Source organism: Symphodus melops (genome assembly GCF_947650265.1).
Source record: "Symphodus melops genome assembly, chromosome: 21".
Lineage (NCBI taxonomy): Eukaryota > Metazoa > Chordata > Actinopteri > Labriformes > Labridae > Symphodus > Symphodus melops.
In genome coordinates, this window is record NC_136711.1 from 19,985,314 (window position 1) to 20,000,236 (window position 14,923).

Below are 14,923 nucleotides of genomic sequence, written 5' to 3' on the forward strand. Positions count from 1 at the left end.
GTGTTTGTCCTCACACTGGTGGTAAATCTCCTGTGTGTGTTTTCTTCATCCTAACTCTCTGAAGCGTCTGCAGTCTCCACGTCTCTGCTCAAACTAATCGTGTCTCTGATTTCACACACGGACGAAAGCAAGCACAACACACACACACACACACACACACAGCTTGGTGTTTACCTGGGATGAAGACTGTCATCACAACATGGGATTATGAAGGAGGAAAGGATGGAGGATTAGTTTGAGTTCAGAGTGAAATCACAGAGAAACACAGGCGTGTGTGTGTGTGTGTGTGTGTGTGTGTGTGTGTGTGTGTGTGTGTGTGTAGAGGTCAGTGAACCTGGATTGTGGCGTCTGGATGTTGCTCAGAGAGGTGAACAGGTGATGAATGACGCTGTGATCAGAATCAACACTGTGCAGACAGGTGTGTGTGTGTGTGTGTGTGTGTGTGTGTGTGTGTGTGTGATGATTACACACTGAAGTGGATCATGTGATCCCCTTGCTGACCTGGTCTCTTTGGAGCCTTCTTGGTGGGCGTGTCCTTGCGCTTGGTTTGGACGGCGGGCGAGTAGAGGACGCCAGAGGAGGCGCTGTTCTTACGGAAGTGATCCTTCAGACCTTTGATGGAGCGGTCCAGCTGGTTGGAGCGGATCTGGAAGTACACGTTCATAAAATCTGCAGAGAGGAGAAAAGAGCGAACCGAATGAAAGCAGCTCTGAAACACGTTTATCCTGAAAGGCGCAGAGCGAGTTTAGAAAGTCGGAGAAGCGTGACGGCGAGCCCAGCAGCACGTGTAAACATCCGTACCCTGGTTGCGTCCGTACTCCACCAGCCAGCCGGCGATGCAGATGATGTCCTGGAGGACGGCCTCGGGCAGGTGCTCCAGCATCACGTCCTCCTGGACCTCCAGCTCCTCGTCCACGCTGATGGCGTCCAGGATGAGGATCGGGGGAACGGGTTTACTGTAGCGCGTCAGAAGGCTGCGGAACTCCGCCTCCAGCAGCTCTTTACCTTTCTCAAAGCGAGCTTTCTGCAGAGCACAAACAACAACGACGAAGCTTTCAAGGAGCCGTCTGGAACTCTGACCCCTGCTGTTTAAAACGGGTACTGCAGCTATATAAAGAAAGGTTAATACTGCACCACTGTGTTGAGTTCGGGGCTGTCGGGGTTGTTGTCCTGAAAGTATTCCACCGCTTTCTGGATCTTTGCGATACAAGCGAGATACTCATCCAGTCTGCCTGTCGGCCTGAAACAGAGAAAAACACGACATCTTACATTTTCTACAAGGTGGAAATCCACATCATGGAACAGAAGAGACCGAAGTCTGACCCCTCTCTGATGATCCTGTCCGTGTCTTTGGCCACGTGGTAGTAACTGATGACGTGGTCCATGCAGGACAGGGTCTTGTCCACGTTCTCCTGCAGACGCTGCAGATTCTCCGTCTGCTTGTGGACCGGGATGATGGAGTTCTCCAGCTGCATCAGGCGACTCTCGAACGACGACAGGATGGACACCTGACGGATTCAGGAGAGAACGTGACGGCGAGCGTCATGTATGAACACGAGAGACGAACCCCGAGCTGTGCGACGACCCCAACAAAGCACCTGTGATGATCTACTCTCTGTCTCTGTCGGGACTCTCACTGAGCTTTTCCCAGATACATGAACTTTAAATAAATAAAAAATAAGATTTACTTCACTGATCCCTGAAGGGAAATTAAGTTTTTTGTTTGGTGCCTTGCTCAAGAGCACCTCGGCAGTACCCAATAAGAGGTCTGGCATCTCCTCAGCTACCAGACGAATTTCCAGATTTTTGGTCAGCACCAGGACTTGAACCGACAACCCTCTGGTCCCCAAACCAAGTCCCTATACGGACTAAACTACTGCTGCCCATAAACAAACCATAACACAAACAAACAACAGAAAACAGCTGTGTGTGTGTGTGTGTGTGTGTGTGTGTGTGTGTGTGTGTGTGTGTGTGTGTGTTTATACCATGCCCTTGGTCAGCTGATCACTCTTCTCCAGGTTTTCCCGGATGAATGACAGCGTCTCCTGCTCCTGATTCCCCCAAACAGGAAACACAATGACTTCATTGTTTCATTCTGACAGTGAAGCTGGGACATTTTATTTGTCGTAAAATAACCATTAAAAATATCTTTGATCTTATTATTTGGAGAAGAAATGGCTGCTGCACTGTGATGCTTCCTTCCTGACCTGCTTCAGTTTCTCCTCGATCTCGCGCTTCCTGGCGGACGCGTCCTCGGTGGGAATCATCCCGGAGATTATTCCCCTCAAAGGAACCTCCACTAGCGAGCTTAAACCGACTAAAAACACCACTTTGTGTCGTAAAAATGATGAAAAACACAACCCAGTGCTAGTGTTGTGGGAAGCTAAAATCAACTACGTCAAGCTGAGGCAGCTAGCCGTTACAAGGCGAACGTTTCCGGTTTAAATTTCACAGTAAAATACACAGTGCACCCCTAAATACGGATTTTTAATTGTCCTGTATTAAAAAGTATCAACAGGATTTACATTTTTATGTATCATTTAAACATAAGTTACAATATGTTTTTTTATGTAGAAAAACAACGCGTAACAAATGTTTGTTTCGGATGAGAAAGAGTCATTGCTCTTATTTTGAAATTATATCACCCAATGTTCTGGTACGAGATAAGGCGCGGCTTCTCTTCCGGGTCCGTCAGCTCCTTGGAAAGTATGGAACCAAATGTATGCCATGTTTGTTGTGGAATAAAAAGTGATGCCATAAATATTACATATAAAAATCATTCATAATGATGTTATGTCATTTCTGTTCAACAACTCGTAAAACAGATCAAACTTTAATTTCCACAGCCTTTATGAACAGGCTGCCACCTAAACACGAGACCCTCTGGACCCCATGAGCATCTACAAGTTTATAATTCATTTGGAAATAAGTGAGAATAAACAATAACAGCTATCCATAAATACTTATTTCATTTTAATAAAACAACTTTGTGGTTGTTATTCACATCGGCGTTTCACGTCTAAAAATTTTAGATTTTAAAGTAATGGACGAACAAATTGAACCCACACTGAAAACAGATTTCCTGACTGTGTTTCTCTGTTTGATCATTTCCTGTCTAATGAATAACTGTACAGAAAGAAAACCAGCACGCCATTCAGAAAAAAGTTACAAATGTATTCGCACAAAGGAAGATGCTCCACATAGTTTCTTTTACATACACATTTACAAACCTCCTGGAATACTTTACATTCTCACTTTACAAGCTCGTCTTTGATACAAACTCCAAAGTTTTCACCTCTACCAAACTTCACGGTTTCATTAAAAAAAAAAAAAAATTGAGTTAAAAGCAAAATAAACAAACTAAAGATCCCGACCTGAAGAATCCTTTAGAGGGCGCCATGAGACGTCAAGATCCACCACACTACGCTCTGCTTCCCAGTCTTACTTCAGGACCAGCTCATAAAATAAACCTCCTCAGTTAAAAGCCCCGTTCAGACCGCCATATTAACGCCCCGTGACCTTTCGCCTTCAATTTGAATGTAGCCCAGGTGTAATGGAGGGACAATATAATCCCTGTGTACCATCTTCAGAGGCAGCGCTGTGTGTGTGTGCATGTCTGACTGTGTGTGTATGTGCAGCTCCTCCACAACACCATAATCAGTCAGCTTAAACACCTTCTCCCTGTTGGGGGTTGCAGCTGAAGCCGATCCTCGATGCCGAAACACAATGCGAGTTCACGAATACTGGCTGCAATATTTCCATCGTTTTGAAATCTGTATGAACGCACAAAGACGTGACGACGACTGTGCTTAGTCACGGCGGTCTGAAGGGGGCGCCTGAAAACACAAGGCCTCAGCACTTCCTGTAGAAAACCAAAACATCCCTCTTTTTATCGACATTACATTAAAAAAAGAAAACACAATGAGTTTTAGTTCATGTTGCAAAAGGGATTTTTTTTTCTACGTGTCCACTTGCTAAAAGAAAATGTATAACAGCATTAAGAATAATGCAAACGTGACATCGCAGAGCGGCGCTCTACGATTCCTCTTCTTTGGACATGGCCTGTGGAAACAAAGACAAAGACGTGCATGAGAGTTTGTCAAACGTGAAATTATCCAACCAATCACTTTGTTGTAGTCCCACATCACATCACCTGTTTGAGGAACTGACGTCCAAAATAGTTGGTGGCCATGTTCTTCAGGCTGGTCTTCCCTCCCACTTTACAGCGCACGTAGCCGTACAGGTTGGCTCCTTGCAGTACGACACCCATGATCACCACCGGCTGTGAGCGGGGACAGAGTTCAGAGTTCAACGCAACACCGTTACAGAAAAATAATGTGAATGTTCCATAGTTCTGTTTTTATCAACAAATCCAGAGAAGAGACCAAAAGACTGTCACGTCATCCCAGGGACATCCAATCCAACTTTATACTTCTAGTTTTATAAAATTCATCCTGTAGAAACACCAAATTGATAATATCTTTATTTTATTTTTTTTTTAAAAAGAGAAATGTCCAACATGTCCGCTCTGATTTAAAAAAAACACATTGATGGTTTTGGTCCTTGTCTTGGATTTGCTGATGATGAAAACAGAACAATAATGTCATTTTTGAAAAGTCTAAACGAGGACTTACCACCCATTTGATCTCAAATGAAAACAGAGTGCTGAATGCAAAGATGACCCAGATAACCGGACAAATAATCAGTCCAAGCCAGAAGATTCTGGACTCGGAGGCAGACTCTGACGCTTGCTGCTTCCCAGAAGCCTGAAGAAAAAAAAAAGAAAAAAAAGAACAGGATATTCTCACAGTTAGGACATCTGCAAATACTATAAGACGTGATGATTGTAAACATCCCAATCATCACAGAGAGCTGTCTCCCCCCCTCCTCTCACACAGGTCAGCATGTGGTGGACACTGTAGCTTCAGTGTTCAGCCAGCTCTGCATGTGGTGGACACTGTAGCTTCAGTGTTTAGCCAGCTCTGCATGTGGTGGACACTGTAGCTTCAGTGTTTAGCCAGCTCTGCATGTGGTGGACACTGTAGCTTCAGTGTTTAGTTTGAGCAGCTTTCTGCTGCTGGAGCTTATTAGAAACATGCAGAGGAAGAAAGCTTTATCATGTCAGTCACGACGCAGCTCACTGATTGGACCTTTAAACACTCAGATCAAACGGTTACTGAAACATAGAACTAGAAGAGGAGCATCTCACCTTCCTCGCCTCAAACACCCAGTGGCTGCGTCCATCGTCGTCTACTTGGTTCCACCACCTCAAACCGACCATCAATCTCCCTGTGATGTTCTGCAAGTACGCAAAATATTCAAATCAATGTCAGCGTGGGATTTATCATGTTTTACCGGAGAACACAGATCCTGCAGAAAGACAAACCTTTACTGCCCAGAAGTCACACGAGAGCAGGAGGATTATTGTGACCATGCAGCCGATGAAACCTGGACTGAAGATGTCACACAGCAGGTACACCAAGATGGCTGCCGCTCTGAAGAAGAGGTGGAAGAACGAGGCCACGGGATGCCTGATAACACATTGTGGCACCATTAATGCAACGTTGAGCATGTTTCATGTTTACGAAAACAACAAGTACTCCCCAAGCTGAACAACCCAGACCCCTCCTCCCACCCTCAGTACAGACTACATGTTTTTATGTAGACTCTCTGAACAGAGACCAGTCATCTGTTAACTCACTTAATATTTGTCCTCTTCGACCTTTTCCCTGCGTCCTCCTCTGCATCGAACAGAGACACGTCTTCATCGTTGGTATCCTGAGGGATCAATAAGGAAGACACAAAGCCCTTAGAGATATAGTACACATCGTTATCTCAACAAACAATTCAAAACATATGATTTGACCCTGGTCCTTTGAGAAGCTCCTGATTGGTCCTTTAAGATGACCTTACTGGCTGCTGCTGTGTCGTCATTCACTGAGCAGATGCTTTAAATCCAAAGTGACGACAAAAGGAGAATCAGAGACTAAAGTTTCATGAGCTCGTGAGGTAACTTTAACAGCGACTTTATGTTTAACTTTAGCTAACGTTAGCTGGTGTTTCGGTTCAAAGAGCTACCGTGTTAACTGTCAACGATGGGTCGAGCGCGTGCGCGGTTGTCATGGCTACAAGAGACGTAGAAAACAGAAACGTAATTCGTGAACTTCTCACTGCGTCACAGACACGTCTTGATTATTTGGTATAGTATTTACATTACTGTGGGAAAAAACCTGTGAAGAGGGCTCGTGTCAAACAGGAGAGGCACCAGATAACATGGTCACTAAATTCACCGATACACCAACCATCCTAAACAGAGCAGCTCCAAACTCACGGACGCTAAATATGAGCACAAAGTTCAAACTCACATAAATAAACACTGTCAGCTGACGTGCGTACGTTTACGTGCTTTTTTAAACGTGACGGAAAAGTTAAAATAACTGTCAGCGTACAGAAATGTAAATAATTAGCATGCTAGCCTTATACTTAGCAACATTAGCATGTGTTTATTTTGCTTTTAACTCAATGAGGTATCCCATCAGTAAAAGAACATAATTCTGCTCACAGATTATATTTTTGAACTTTATTTTATTCACCTATTAAAACGCGACATTTTTGGTTTATTATATCACACACAGAATAAAAAGAATGTATTTAAATTCCACTTACCCCTGCTAACATCTTGAAATTTAGGCAGCCTCTTCCTGGTTACATGCTCAGTTGGAACCTACGTCACCGTTCACGTTGATCACGTGACCAAGACGTGCCACGTAAGATTATTTACAGCATTAACTCGTTACATAAGTGCGCTTATTGCCTACATGCTGACTCTGGATGTTCACCTGTATATGAAAATATACTGTTTGGATTTTATTATTATTATTATTATAAACGAATCAATCAATACTTTATTTTTATCAATGATTTTGTCTTCAAACAATGAAAACAGTTTGGTGTGCTTGTGATCCTGAAGCTGTGACTTTTCATGCTGTTGTTTTGTTTTTTGACTCTATGGGTCCTCTGGGAATTGTAGGCGAACTGTACTTGTTCATCTGTATTGTATATTATCAATAAAGATTTATGGGAAGGGAAGGGGGATTCAATCTCTTCTGTCTACGCTCAGGAGATTTAATTGTGTATTTCAGTGTTTCTACAGTAACGTCATATTTATATAGTTTTCATCATTCTGTCAGAAAACAGCAAGGACATGTCTCGATTAGATTCAGATGACTTTATTCAGTTTTACAGCTGATTGCACACAAACACACACTTATCTTTAATATTTTACGTATTGCACTGAAAGAAGCCAAACAAGTGTTGTCAGACATTTATTTTTATTATGAGGCTCCATAGAATCATCAGCAGTGTTTATCTCTCCACTTTACACACCCAACACGGGCTGTCCATGTGGCGCAGCTCTCGTCATCATCTTTACAAATGTGTTCAAACTGATGCATCGTGTCAAAGATGTAAACGAACACAATCAGAGTATTTTTATGAGCTCGCTGATTTGTTGCATCCGTAACGATTGAACTTAAAACATTATTTTTTTTTAAAAACAGAAATGAGGACAAAAGGTTTTTTATTAGCACACAGAGCATAAAGAACGTCTGTGAATTCACAGCCTGATGAAGAGCAACAGTTATCCCACAAACGTTTCTGAGTATAAATATGAACAGAGACATCCCGACCCGACAGAGTGTGACCTTTATATTTGACCCCTTTGTGTCTCAGATGAGTTTATCTCCTCATAATGTCTCTAAAATGATCCGGGACAAACGGACTTGGGATCATTGCTCCGCCGCTATTTTTGAAGTAACGGCTGCGTTTAACGGCGAGGTGGGGGGAGAGGGGCTTTTGAGCCGTAATGGCTCCCCTGGTGCCACCAAGGCAACGACGTTCTCCTTCTTAGACAACCAGAAAGCCGGGTACAGCGGCTCCAGGAACTCCGCCTTGTACTCGTGGATGAGCGTCATGGTTTCCTCCACGCCGTAGAAGGCCAGCAGGCCTCTGGCGTAATCCAAGTACACCCCGATCCGGGTGAACTTGTCCACACTGAGGGGGGTTTCCACGTCGCTGTGCCAGGCAGAGAAGGTGCGTCCGTTCCACTGAAGGCACCAGGAGAAGTTGTTTCCCGTGATGCAGCTGTTGCTCTCGCTTCCCTTGCGGTCGATGCTCTTGCAGGTCAGTCCGATGTGCGTGCCCTCGCCGCTGATGTCCACCTCGAAGTAGTGCCGCCCCAGGTAGAAGCTCTCTGTGGCCAGAACCTGGCGCCAGTTCTCGAAGCGTTCAGGCACGTCGGGATAAGGATGCTGCCAGGGCGTGGTGTTGGTCACCTTCCTGTTCTCCTCCGTCAGCCGCAGGAACTTGTGAGTCGTGTCGGCGTCGAAACTCACGTTGGCGGCATCTGAGAGAGGAGACGGTGAAAACGTTAAGAAAGACTTTAAAGACAGCAGCTGTGAGGAAAAGGATCTGAAGCACTCCTTTCACTGCTGATTCTAAAGAGGGAGATATTTCTAAATGAGCACCCGGCCTCTTTTGCTAACATTGACAGAAGTTGTTTTATTGGATGCTCTGTTTACTTTTTCGGGCTCTAGGATGAGATTTTGTGGCCTGCAAACTGATAGTGATCGAGAGGAATGCAGCCTCCTCTGTGTTTGAACACAATAAACTGGACTTGTCTCGACCTCCTGTCCTCCAGAGGACACGTCCTCTTCTTTATTCTTCAGGTCGTCGAACACCGGAGCCGTATTTACAAAGAAAAAAAGTCTTAGAATCAGGACATTTTTCCTCAGGTGGGAAACTCTTTGGAGTGGCGAGGGAGGGACTACGAGTCTTACAGGTTTCTTAAACTGAGGAGAAAATCCCTCCTCATGATGTTTGTAATCACGGGGCCTGAGGTCTCAGAGCTGATCCGGGTCCCAGTGGACCAGCAAACCTCTCTTGGCCCCTCCTCTGATTTTTTTGTCAGGGAAGAGTTTCTGAGAAAGAAAGAAAATGACTCACACACGATATTTACATATAGAGTCACTTACACTGAGGAAGTCCTCGTGCGTCTTTGGATCTGGTAGGCTCATGTTCTGTTTGGTCGAGACGATCGCATGAACGGTCGTTTTTTATCCCCATTTTATCTGTGAAGGAAGAGCACGTCGTTCACTTTAGACTGGACTTTCACACAATTTAAAGTCAGCTGACATAAAAAATGAATCAGAGGCAAAACTCGTATTTGCTGGTTGTCCTCGTTTGCACGCACATGACAGGTGAGTCATCCAGCAGCCAGGTGGGTTTTTCTAACTGCGCTCTGCAGCCATGACACACAGGCTGAAAATTCCTCACATGTGTGAACAAGCCCGGCTGGGGAGACTATCTGTACATCTGTAATCTAATGCTGGAGTGTGACTTCCTGCAGGAGATCCACTCTGCCTTCTCACACCGTTCTTGCAGGTCTCTTTAAATTTCTCGATGTATGAAGACACGAGCATCGCACACAGCTCCTGCGTGGAGTCGACGATCACGCGGCTGAAGGAATGCAGGCGGTCCATCAGGCCGATGTAGACGCCGGGCAGAGATATATCAGGGCTCTCTTTCTTCCACTCGGAGTACTCCTGCACAACAAAACACACACACACACACATTCAGGGGTGAGAGCAGGGACTTTTTCTTTAAACCTCCAGAAGCTGAAGAACGTGTGTCTTGGAGTTCCTCCGTCTTGTTGTTGTTACCTGTAAGAAGTCCACGTCATTCTTGTTCTTGGAGAGCTTCTCCATCTGTGCCTGCGTCTTCTTCAGCTCTGTGCACCTCTGCTCCAGGTGAACCTTGATGCCCTCGGCTTGCCTCAGCGCCTGCTTCTCCTCGCCCTCCAGGATCTCCGTCACCTCCCGCTTCGCCCTCTCCATCACCGCCTGCAGCTCCTCGAACTGAGTCTCGATCACAGCGCGGACCTCCGTCACCGAATTCTGTAAAACAACCCACTTTAATATTCCTGTCAGGTGGCGTGGAGCGGGCATTCTTCACATTCCTGCAGAGACAGACGCACACCACACGGCCTGACCGTTAACAGGTGGGAACGCGTCAGGTAACAGGGTGATGTTGTGTAACAGCAATGACAGAGAGGGAGCACCATCCTCCCACACCTGAGGGAAACCTGTCCGGTTTGGGTGGCTCCTTACCTCACTGAACTCAGGCCAAAAATAGTCCAAGCCAACTCACACTGAACCAGATATTGTGACACACACGGTGAGGTCATCCGAGACGAGTCACGTGTTGTGTTTACCTCAATAGAGACGGTGTTGAGTTCCAGTTTGTTGATGGCGTTCTCTGCTGCTGTCACCGTCTTCACCATCTCCGTCTGCTTCTCTCTGAGTTCATTCTGCAAGAAGAGACGAGAAGAGGACAGGATTCAGTCTCTGCACAGAAAGTGCCGGATACAAATGAACATGAAGCGTTTCACTGATGTACACGTTCAGTCTGATTCTTCATGGCTGCTGTGTTTGTTTCCTTGTTTCCTCTGCTTTGTGTCAGGAGGCCACACATCCTTATCTACACTTCAACAATGGACAAGTTTGGGAGCGTGGACTTGTTTTCAAAATTCATAGTCTGGATTCCTCGGGCAGGTTCAGACGACTCCAGAGCCAAAGCCGGTTCTCAACACGCCACCATGAAGTTCAGACCCCGAGGGGAATGTTTCCTCTGCTTGAGGTATATTGAGCTATAAAACCTTAAAAACATTTATAAACCTAAAAAAAAAACTACCTCCAGCTACCACGAGGGGGCGTCGTAGCCCCCCGCACAGAGGTTCACAGTCCCCACTCTCCATCCACTGAAAAGCCCCAATAATCAATCTTATAATATATATGAAATCTAATTCTAGTTCTCTGGTTTAAAAACACCGTATTTTACAGGGACGAAACAACAGCTGTAACATTCAGAGCTCCCCCTGGTGGCTGGCGGCGGTATAGGTCGTAAACTTTGCCTTGAGACAAACTACACACACACGTCATAGAAATGTTTAAACGTTGACGACGAATATCAAGTGAACTTCGTCTTCACGCAGATGACGCTGTGATGTTTTTTCACCATTTTTTTTAGTCTTCCTGTTGAAAACCAAACGTGCGACCACATGGACTTCCTCTCTACATTCACCCTGTGAACTAGTTCATAAAACATTTCACATTCACTTCTATAATGGGTCTTTATTTACTTCTTTCCTCCTGCTGTTCAACTCCAGATGAAGTTAGTGTTTTGGGTTTTAACCGCCCCCCCCCCCCCCCCCCGCCACAGTTTACGACTCCTACTTCATTATTCAATCTGATATTGTGTGAGTTCGACTGCTATCATGTCAAAGTTTGAAAAGCATCAGTGCTGTCCAATCATCACAGGACTGTCCCGAGCCTGTACCTCCAGGTTGCTGCACTATAAGCCAAAAATAACCACCACATTGTTAGTTGCATTTGTCCCCATTCTAGTTATTTTTGGATAATTCTATAACAGGTTTGTGTCTTCATTGTGGATTATAAAAAGTGAGAGGATATGACTGCCTGCACAGGAAATACAGTCGCTTCTTGATAAACGCTTAAAAAAAAACCATTCTCATTGTGCAGCTGCAGGAAATTAGTTTTCTCCAGACGGCTCAAAGAGTCTTTGGAGGATTCCTGAAAAACCTGCAGGACTCACGAGTGATGCTGAAAGAGCTTCAGATGATCTTTTGTTTTGTTTGTCGCACAGAGAAACCATCAGAGAGCTGAGGTGCTTCAATGTGCAGCACGAGCTCTGAACAGGAAGTCCTTTCACTCTATTGTCTCCCATGTTTTTCTAACTGCTCGTGTCTGTCCTGAGGAGAGGAACCTCTTTGAAGGGGGGGGGGGGGGGGTGTTAACGAGCTGAAATGTTCCCTTTGTCCAAATGTATTTAAAGTTCATCTTACAAACACGACTTCTCCTTTCTGGTTGAGAGTTCGAACACAAAGAGAGAAACGAGTCATGCAGGACGGTGATCATGAGATACGACATGTGCGTGCGGCGTTTGGGACATTTTCACGTTCGGCGTTCTCAAAGAGTCGTGTTGACACTTCTCTGTTTGCTTTGCAGCTCCAACGACACTGTCAGAGGGTTTTTTTTTTTCTGCAACAACACTCGACAAATAACAGGTGTCGGCTAAATGCTGCAGATCTTTTTAGGAATCTGGACAGGAATGCTGGACGCTGAGGGTCACAGGACTGTCAGAAAACAAGACGAATGACACCTTAAGCTGGAGCTCTCTCTCTCTCTGTCTCTGTCTCTCTCTCTCTCTCTCTCTCTCTCTCTCTCTCTGTCTCTGTCTCTCTCTCTCTCTCTCTCTCTCTCTCTCTCTCTCTCTCTCTCTCTCTCTCTCTCTCTCTCTCTCTCTCTCTCTCTCTCTCTCTCTCTCTCTCTCTCTCTCTGAAAGATGATCCAAGGATTGAGTTTCTAGACTGACGGGAAGCCACAGAATCCCGTTAATCACAGACAGAGGCTGTGATTTGATGAGTGGATGATTGGTCTGAATGTTTGTCCTGATTGGATTAAAAGTCACCAAAGCTGTGAGAACAACTGGGACGCACTTCGCCCCTCGCTCTCTCTCTCTCTCTATAAATATCTCATCTTTTATGTATGAAAGCCGAAGTGTGGCTAAGATTTTAGGGGCTCTGATGGAGGTCAGATTGCAGTTTTAATGGCACACTTTCTAACCATCTGTCACCTCAGTCCATCAGATTAAAGGAAAGAAAGAAAAGAACAGAGAGGCTGGGTGTCCCATAACCAAACCACTGAGGAAGCTGCAAGTCATCAGGGATGCTTTGTGGACTTTTTAGATACTGATTAGACACCACAACCACTCAGACGAGACGCACTGATCTGATTAAGAAAGACAACAAACAGCTCGCTGCACCGGCAGATATCGGGATTAACACGCAGTTTGATCCAATCATAAAAAAGAGAGAGAGACTCGTCAGGAGTGTGAAAATACAGTAAATGTGTTTGGAGTGAAGTGGAAGGACTGCTACGGATAATTCAATATATTTATTATTAAAGCTCTTAAAGATGAGATGATTGAGATTCAAAATAAACTTTTGCTGTTGAATCCATCGTGACTTAAAGCAGAGACAGGCAGGAACGCCTTCCTCTCCTGTTTGACGTTTAGTTTGATGGACGATCGAGGCGACTGTTTCCGAGCTTCAGGGCCAAGAAAACACCGGACTTAAAGTCTGAGGAGGAATCTCTGGCTTCAAAGCATTTTGTTCTCATGAGGAGAAATCGAAGCTTTACCGAAAGCTTCATGCAGAAAATATTTGTCTTTTATTTCTTGTTTTTACAAAGATATTTCTCGTAAATATATTTAGATTTTAAGGAGACCAGAAGCTCAGGAAAAAGGACTTTTTGATGAGTTATTGCATGTTGAGGTGAACCCGTGATGTTTGAATGAATATAAAATGTAATTTAGTGTTTGACAATCAGACAGTAGAGTAAAGGTTTGACTCGCCTCGATCCGTTTGCGAGCCTCCACCACGGTCACAGTGTTGTGTCCCCGGTGCTCCTCGCTCACGCAGTCCTGACACACGCAGCACGAGTCGGCGCAGCAGAAAAGCTCCAGGGGCCACTTGTGGCTCTCGCACGTCCTCCTCTCGATGTCCCGGAGCGGCTCCACCAGCCGGTGGTTCTGAAACTTGGCGTTCTCCAGGTGAGGCCGGAGGTGGGCCTCGCAGTACGACACCAGGCAGGTGAGGCAGGACTTGAGGGCCCTGCGGGGGCTCTCGATGCACGAGTCGCACACCACATCATCCGGGCCCAACGGTTCCTCCTTCACCTCCTCTTCTTTCACCTCCTCTTTTGCTTCTTCTTTCTCCTCCTTGACTGCTTCTGTCTTCGCCTCCTCCTCCTCGGGCTTCTTGGGGTCCTCAGACTCCTTCAGGTCCTCCTGGATTTTGGTCTCCTCTGAGGTCTTGGAGTCGGGCTCCTCTTTGCTCTGGATCTCGGGAGCTTCAGCCTTGGTGCCGTTCTGTTTGAGGGCGTCAGGTGCAGACTTGACGGGGCTCTTCAGACACTCGGCTGCAGGTTGCTCGCCGCTCAGACCCCCTGAACACAGCTTCTGTTTGGAGAGCTGAGCGGTTTCCACGGGTGCTGGATCTGCCATGACGTCTCTCTCTGTTGGCCTGCAGCTCTTCCTCTCTCCTCGGCTGTCTCAGAAGAACTGGCTGGGTGACTTCAGTCAGCCGGTGTAGTTCCTGGATCTGAGTGAAGAGGCTGGACAGCCACACCTCGAGGATGTCAGTCAGAGCTCATAGTTTCAGTCAGTGTGTGAGCCGCCCCTTCAGCGCTCACAGCAAACACTGAAACTAGCCCACAATCACTCCCACCCCCCCCCTCTCCTCCCTCAAGGAAAAAGAAAACCACAGGGTGGAGTCCGCCCTGTCAAACCAGGAACAGAGATGTGTGGAGCTGCATTCTCCCACTCGCACTGTGACTGCACTCTTCTAAACTTCTGCTCCTTCTGTGTCGGCTAATAAACCGACACAAACTCACTGGCTGTGTGAAGTGGAAAGTTCAGGAACAGTGTAAACATGTTGAGTGAATCAGCAAAGTCAAACAATCAGAGCAGATGCTGCCACCATGTGACCAGAGTCTGTAGTGGGAGTTTTTTTTTAAGGGTGTTTGAGTGAAAGACGGCTGAATGAGGTGATAATGTGTCTGATTAAACAGTCAATGCAGGGATGCAGACTGGGCCATTAAAGTGCTCAGCAACATAAAGGAGCAGTGATTAGCATTAAGTGTCCAAAACAATAAGGTGAAACCAGACATGATTAGGGTGATTATCATTAAAGTGACCAGTGCTCAGTAAGGTGACTATCAATATGCAGCAATATGTGCTGTCACAGTTTGTGCTGCTGCCCCCTAGAGGCAACAAATACAAGCAC

General features: G+C 45.8%; 3 protein-coding genes across 3 annotated transcripts; all 3 read right to left on the minus strand.

The window, feature by feature from the left end:
- Positions 1-18: 18 nt before the first annotated feature.
- On the minus strand, positions 19-2,447 carry exoc7 (exocyst complex component 7). The gene is made up of 7 exons (XM_079334032.1): positions 2,208-2,447; positions 1,986-2,051; positions 1,324-1,508; positions 1,135-1,240; positions 802-1,024; positions 502-669; positions 19-105 (listed from the first exon to the last, which is right to left on the minus strand). Exons 1-7 carry the CDS (start codon positions 2,265-2,267, stop codon positions 89-91), a joined length of 825 nt encoding a protein of 274 aa, XP_079190158.1. The 5' UTR covers positions 2,268-2,447; the 3' UTR covers positions 19-88.
- A 706-nt stretch (positions 2,448-3,153) lies between these two features.
- On the minus strand, positions 3,154-6,775 carry tvp23b (trans-golgi network vesicle protein 23 homolog B). Its single transcript, XM_079333708.1, has 7 exons — positions 6,667-6,775; positions 5,702-5,778; positions 5,387-5,531; positions 5,210-5,299; positions 4,635-4,766; positions 4,154-4,282; positions 3,154-4,062 (listed from the first exon to the last, which is right to left on the minus strand). Exons 1-7 carry the CDS (start codon positions 6,676-6,678, stop codon positions 4,036-4,038), a joined length of 612 nt encoding a protein of 203 aa, XP_079189834.1. The 5' UTR covers positions 6,679-6,775; the 3' UTR covers positions 3,154-4,035.
- Positions 6,776-7,213: 438 nt separating this feature from the next.
- Positions 7,214-14,344, minus strand: trim16 (tripartite motif containing 16). The gene is given in 7 exon segments (XM_079372506.1): positions 7,214-8,404; positions 9,035-9,113; positions 9,115-9,128; positions 9,431-9,602; positions 9,720-9,953; positions 10,271-10,366; positions 13,492-14,344. Coding segments are annotated over 7 exon segments (1,863 nt in total). The 5' UTR covers positions 14,143-14,344; the 3' UTR covers positions 7,214-7,787.
- Between the last annotated feature and the right edge of the window lie 579 nt (positions 14,345-14,923).

What these genes read in the sequence shown, in the direction of transcription:
- exoc7 (XM_079334032.1), bottom strand. Translation starts at nt 2,267, where the DNA reads ATGATTCCCACCGAGGACGCGTCCGCCAGGAAGCGCGAGATCGAGGAG. An exon ending in ATCAGCTGACCAAGGGCATG is followed by an intron (nt 1,509 to 1,985) that starts GTATAAACACAC and finishes TGAATCCGTCAG; the next exon opens with GTGTCCATCCTGTCGTCGTT. An exon ending in GCCCCGAACTCAACACAGTG is followed by an intron (nt 1,025 to 1,134) that starts GTGCAGTATTAA and finishes TGTGCTCTGCAG; the next exon opens with AAAGCTCGCTTTGAGAAAGG.
- tvp23b (XM_079333708.1), bottom strand. An exon ending in GTGACTTCTGGGCAGTAAAG is followed by an intron (nt 5,300 to 5,386) that starts GTTTGTCTTTCT and finishes GCGTACTTGCAG; the next exon opens with AACATCACAGGGAGATTGAT. An exon ending in GGGTGTTTGAGGCGAGGAAG is followed by an intron (nt 4,767 to 5,209) that starts GTGAGATGCTCC and finishes TTTTTTCTTCAG; the next exon opens with GCTTCTGGGAAGCAGCAAGC.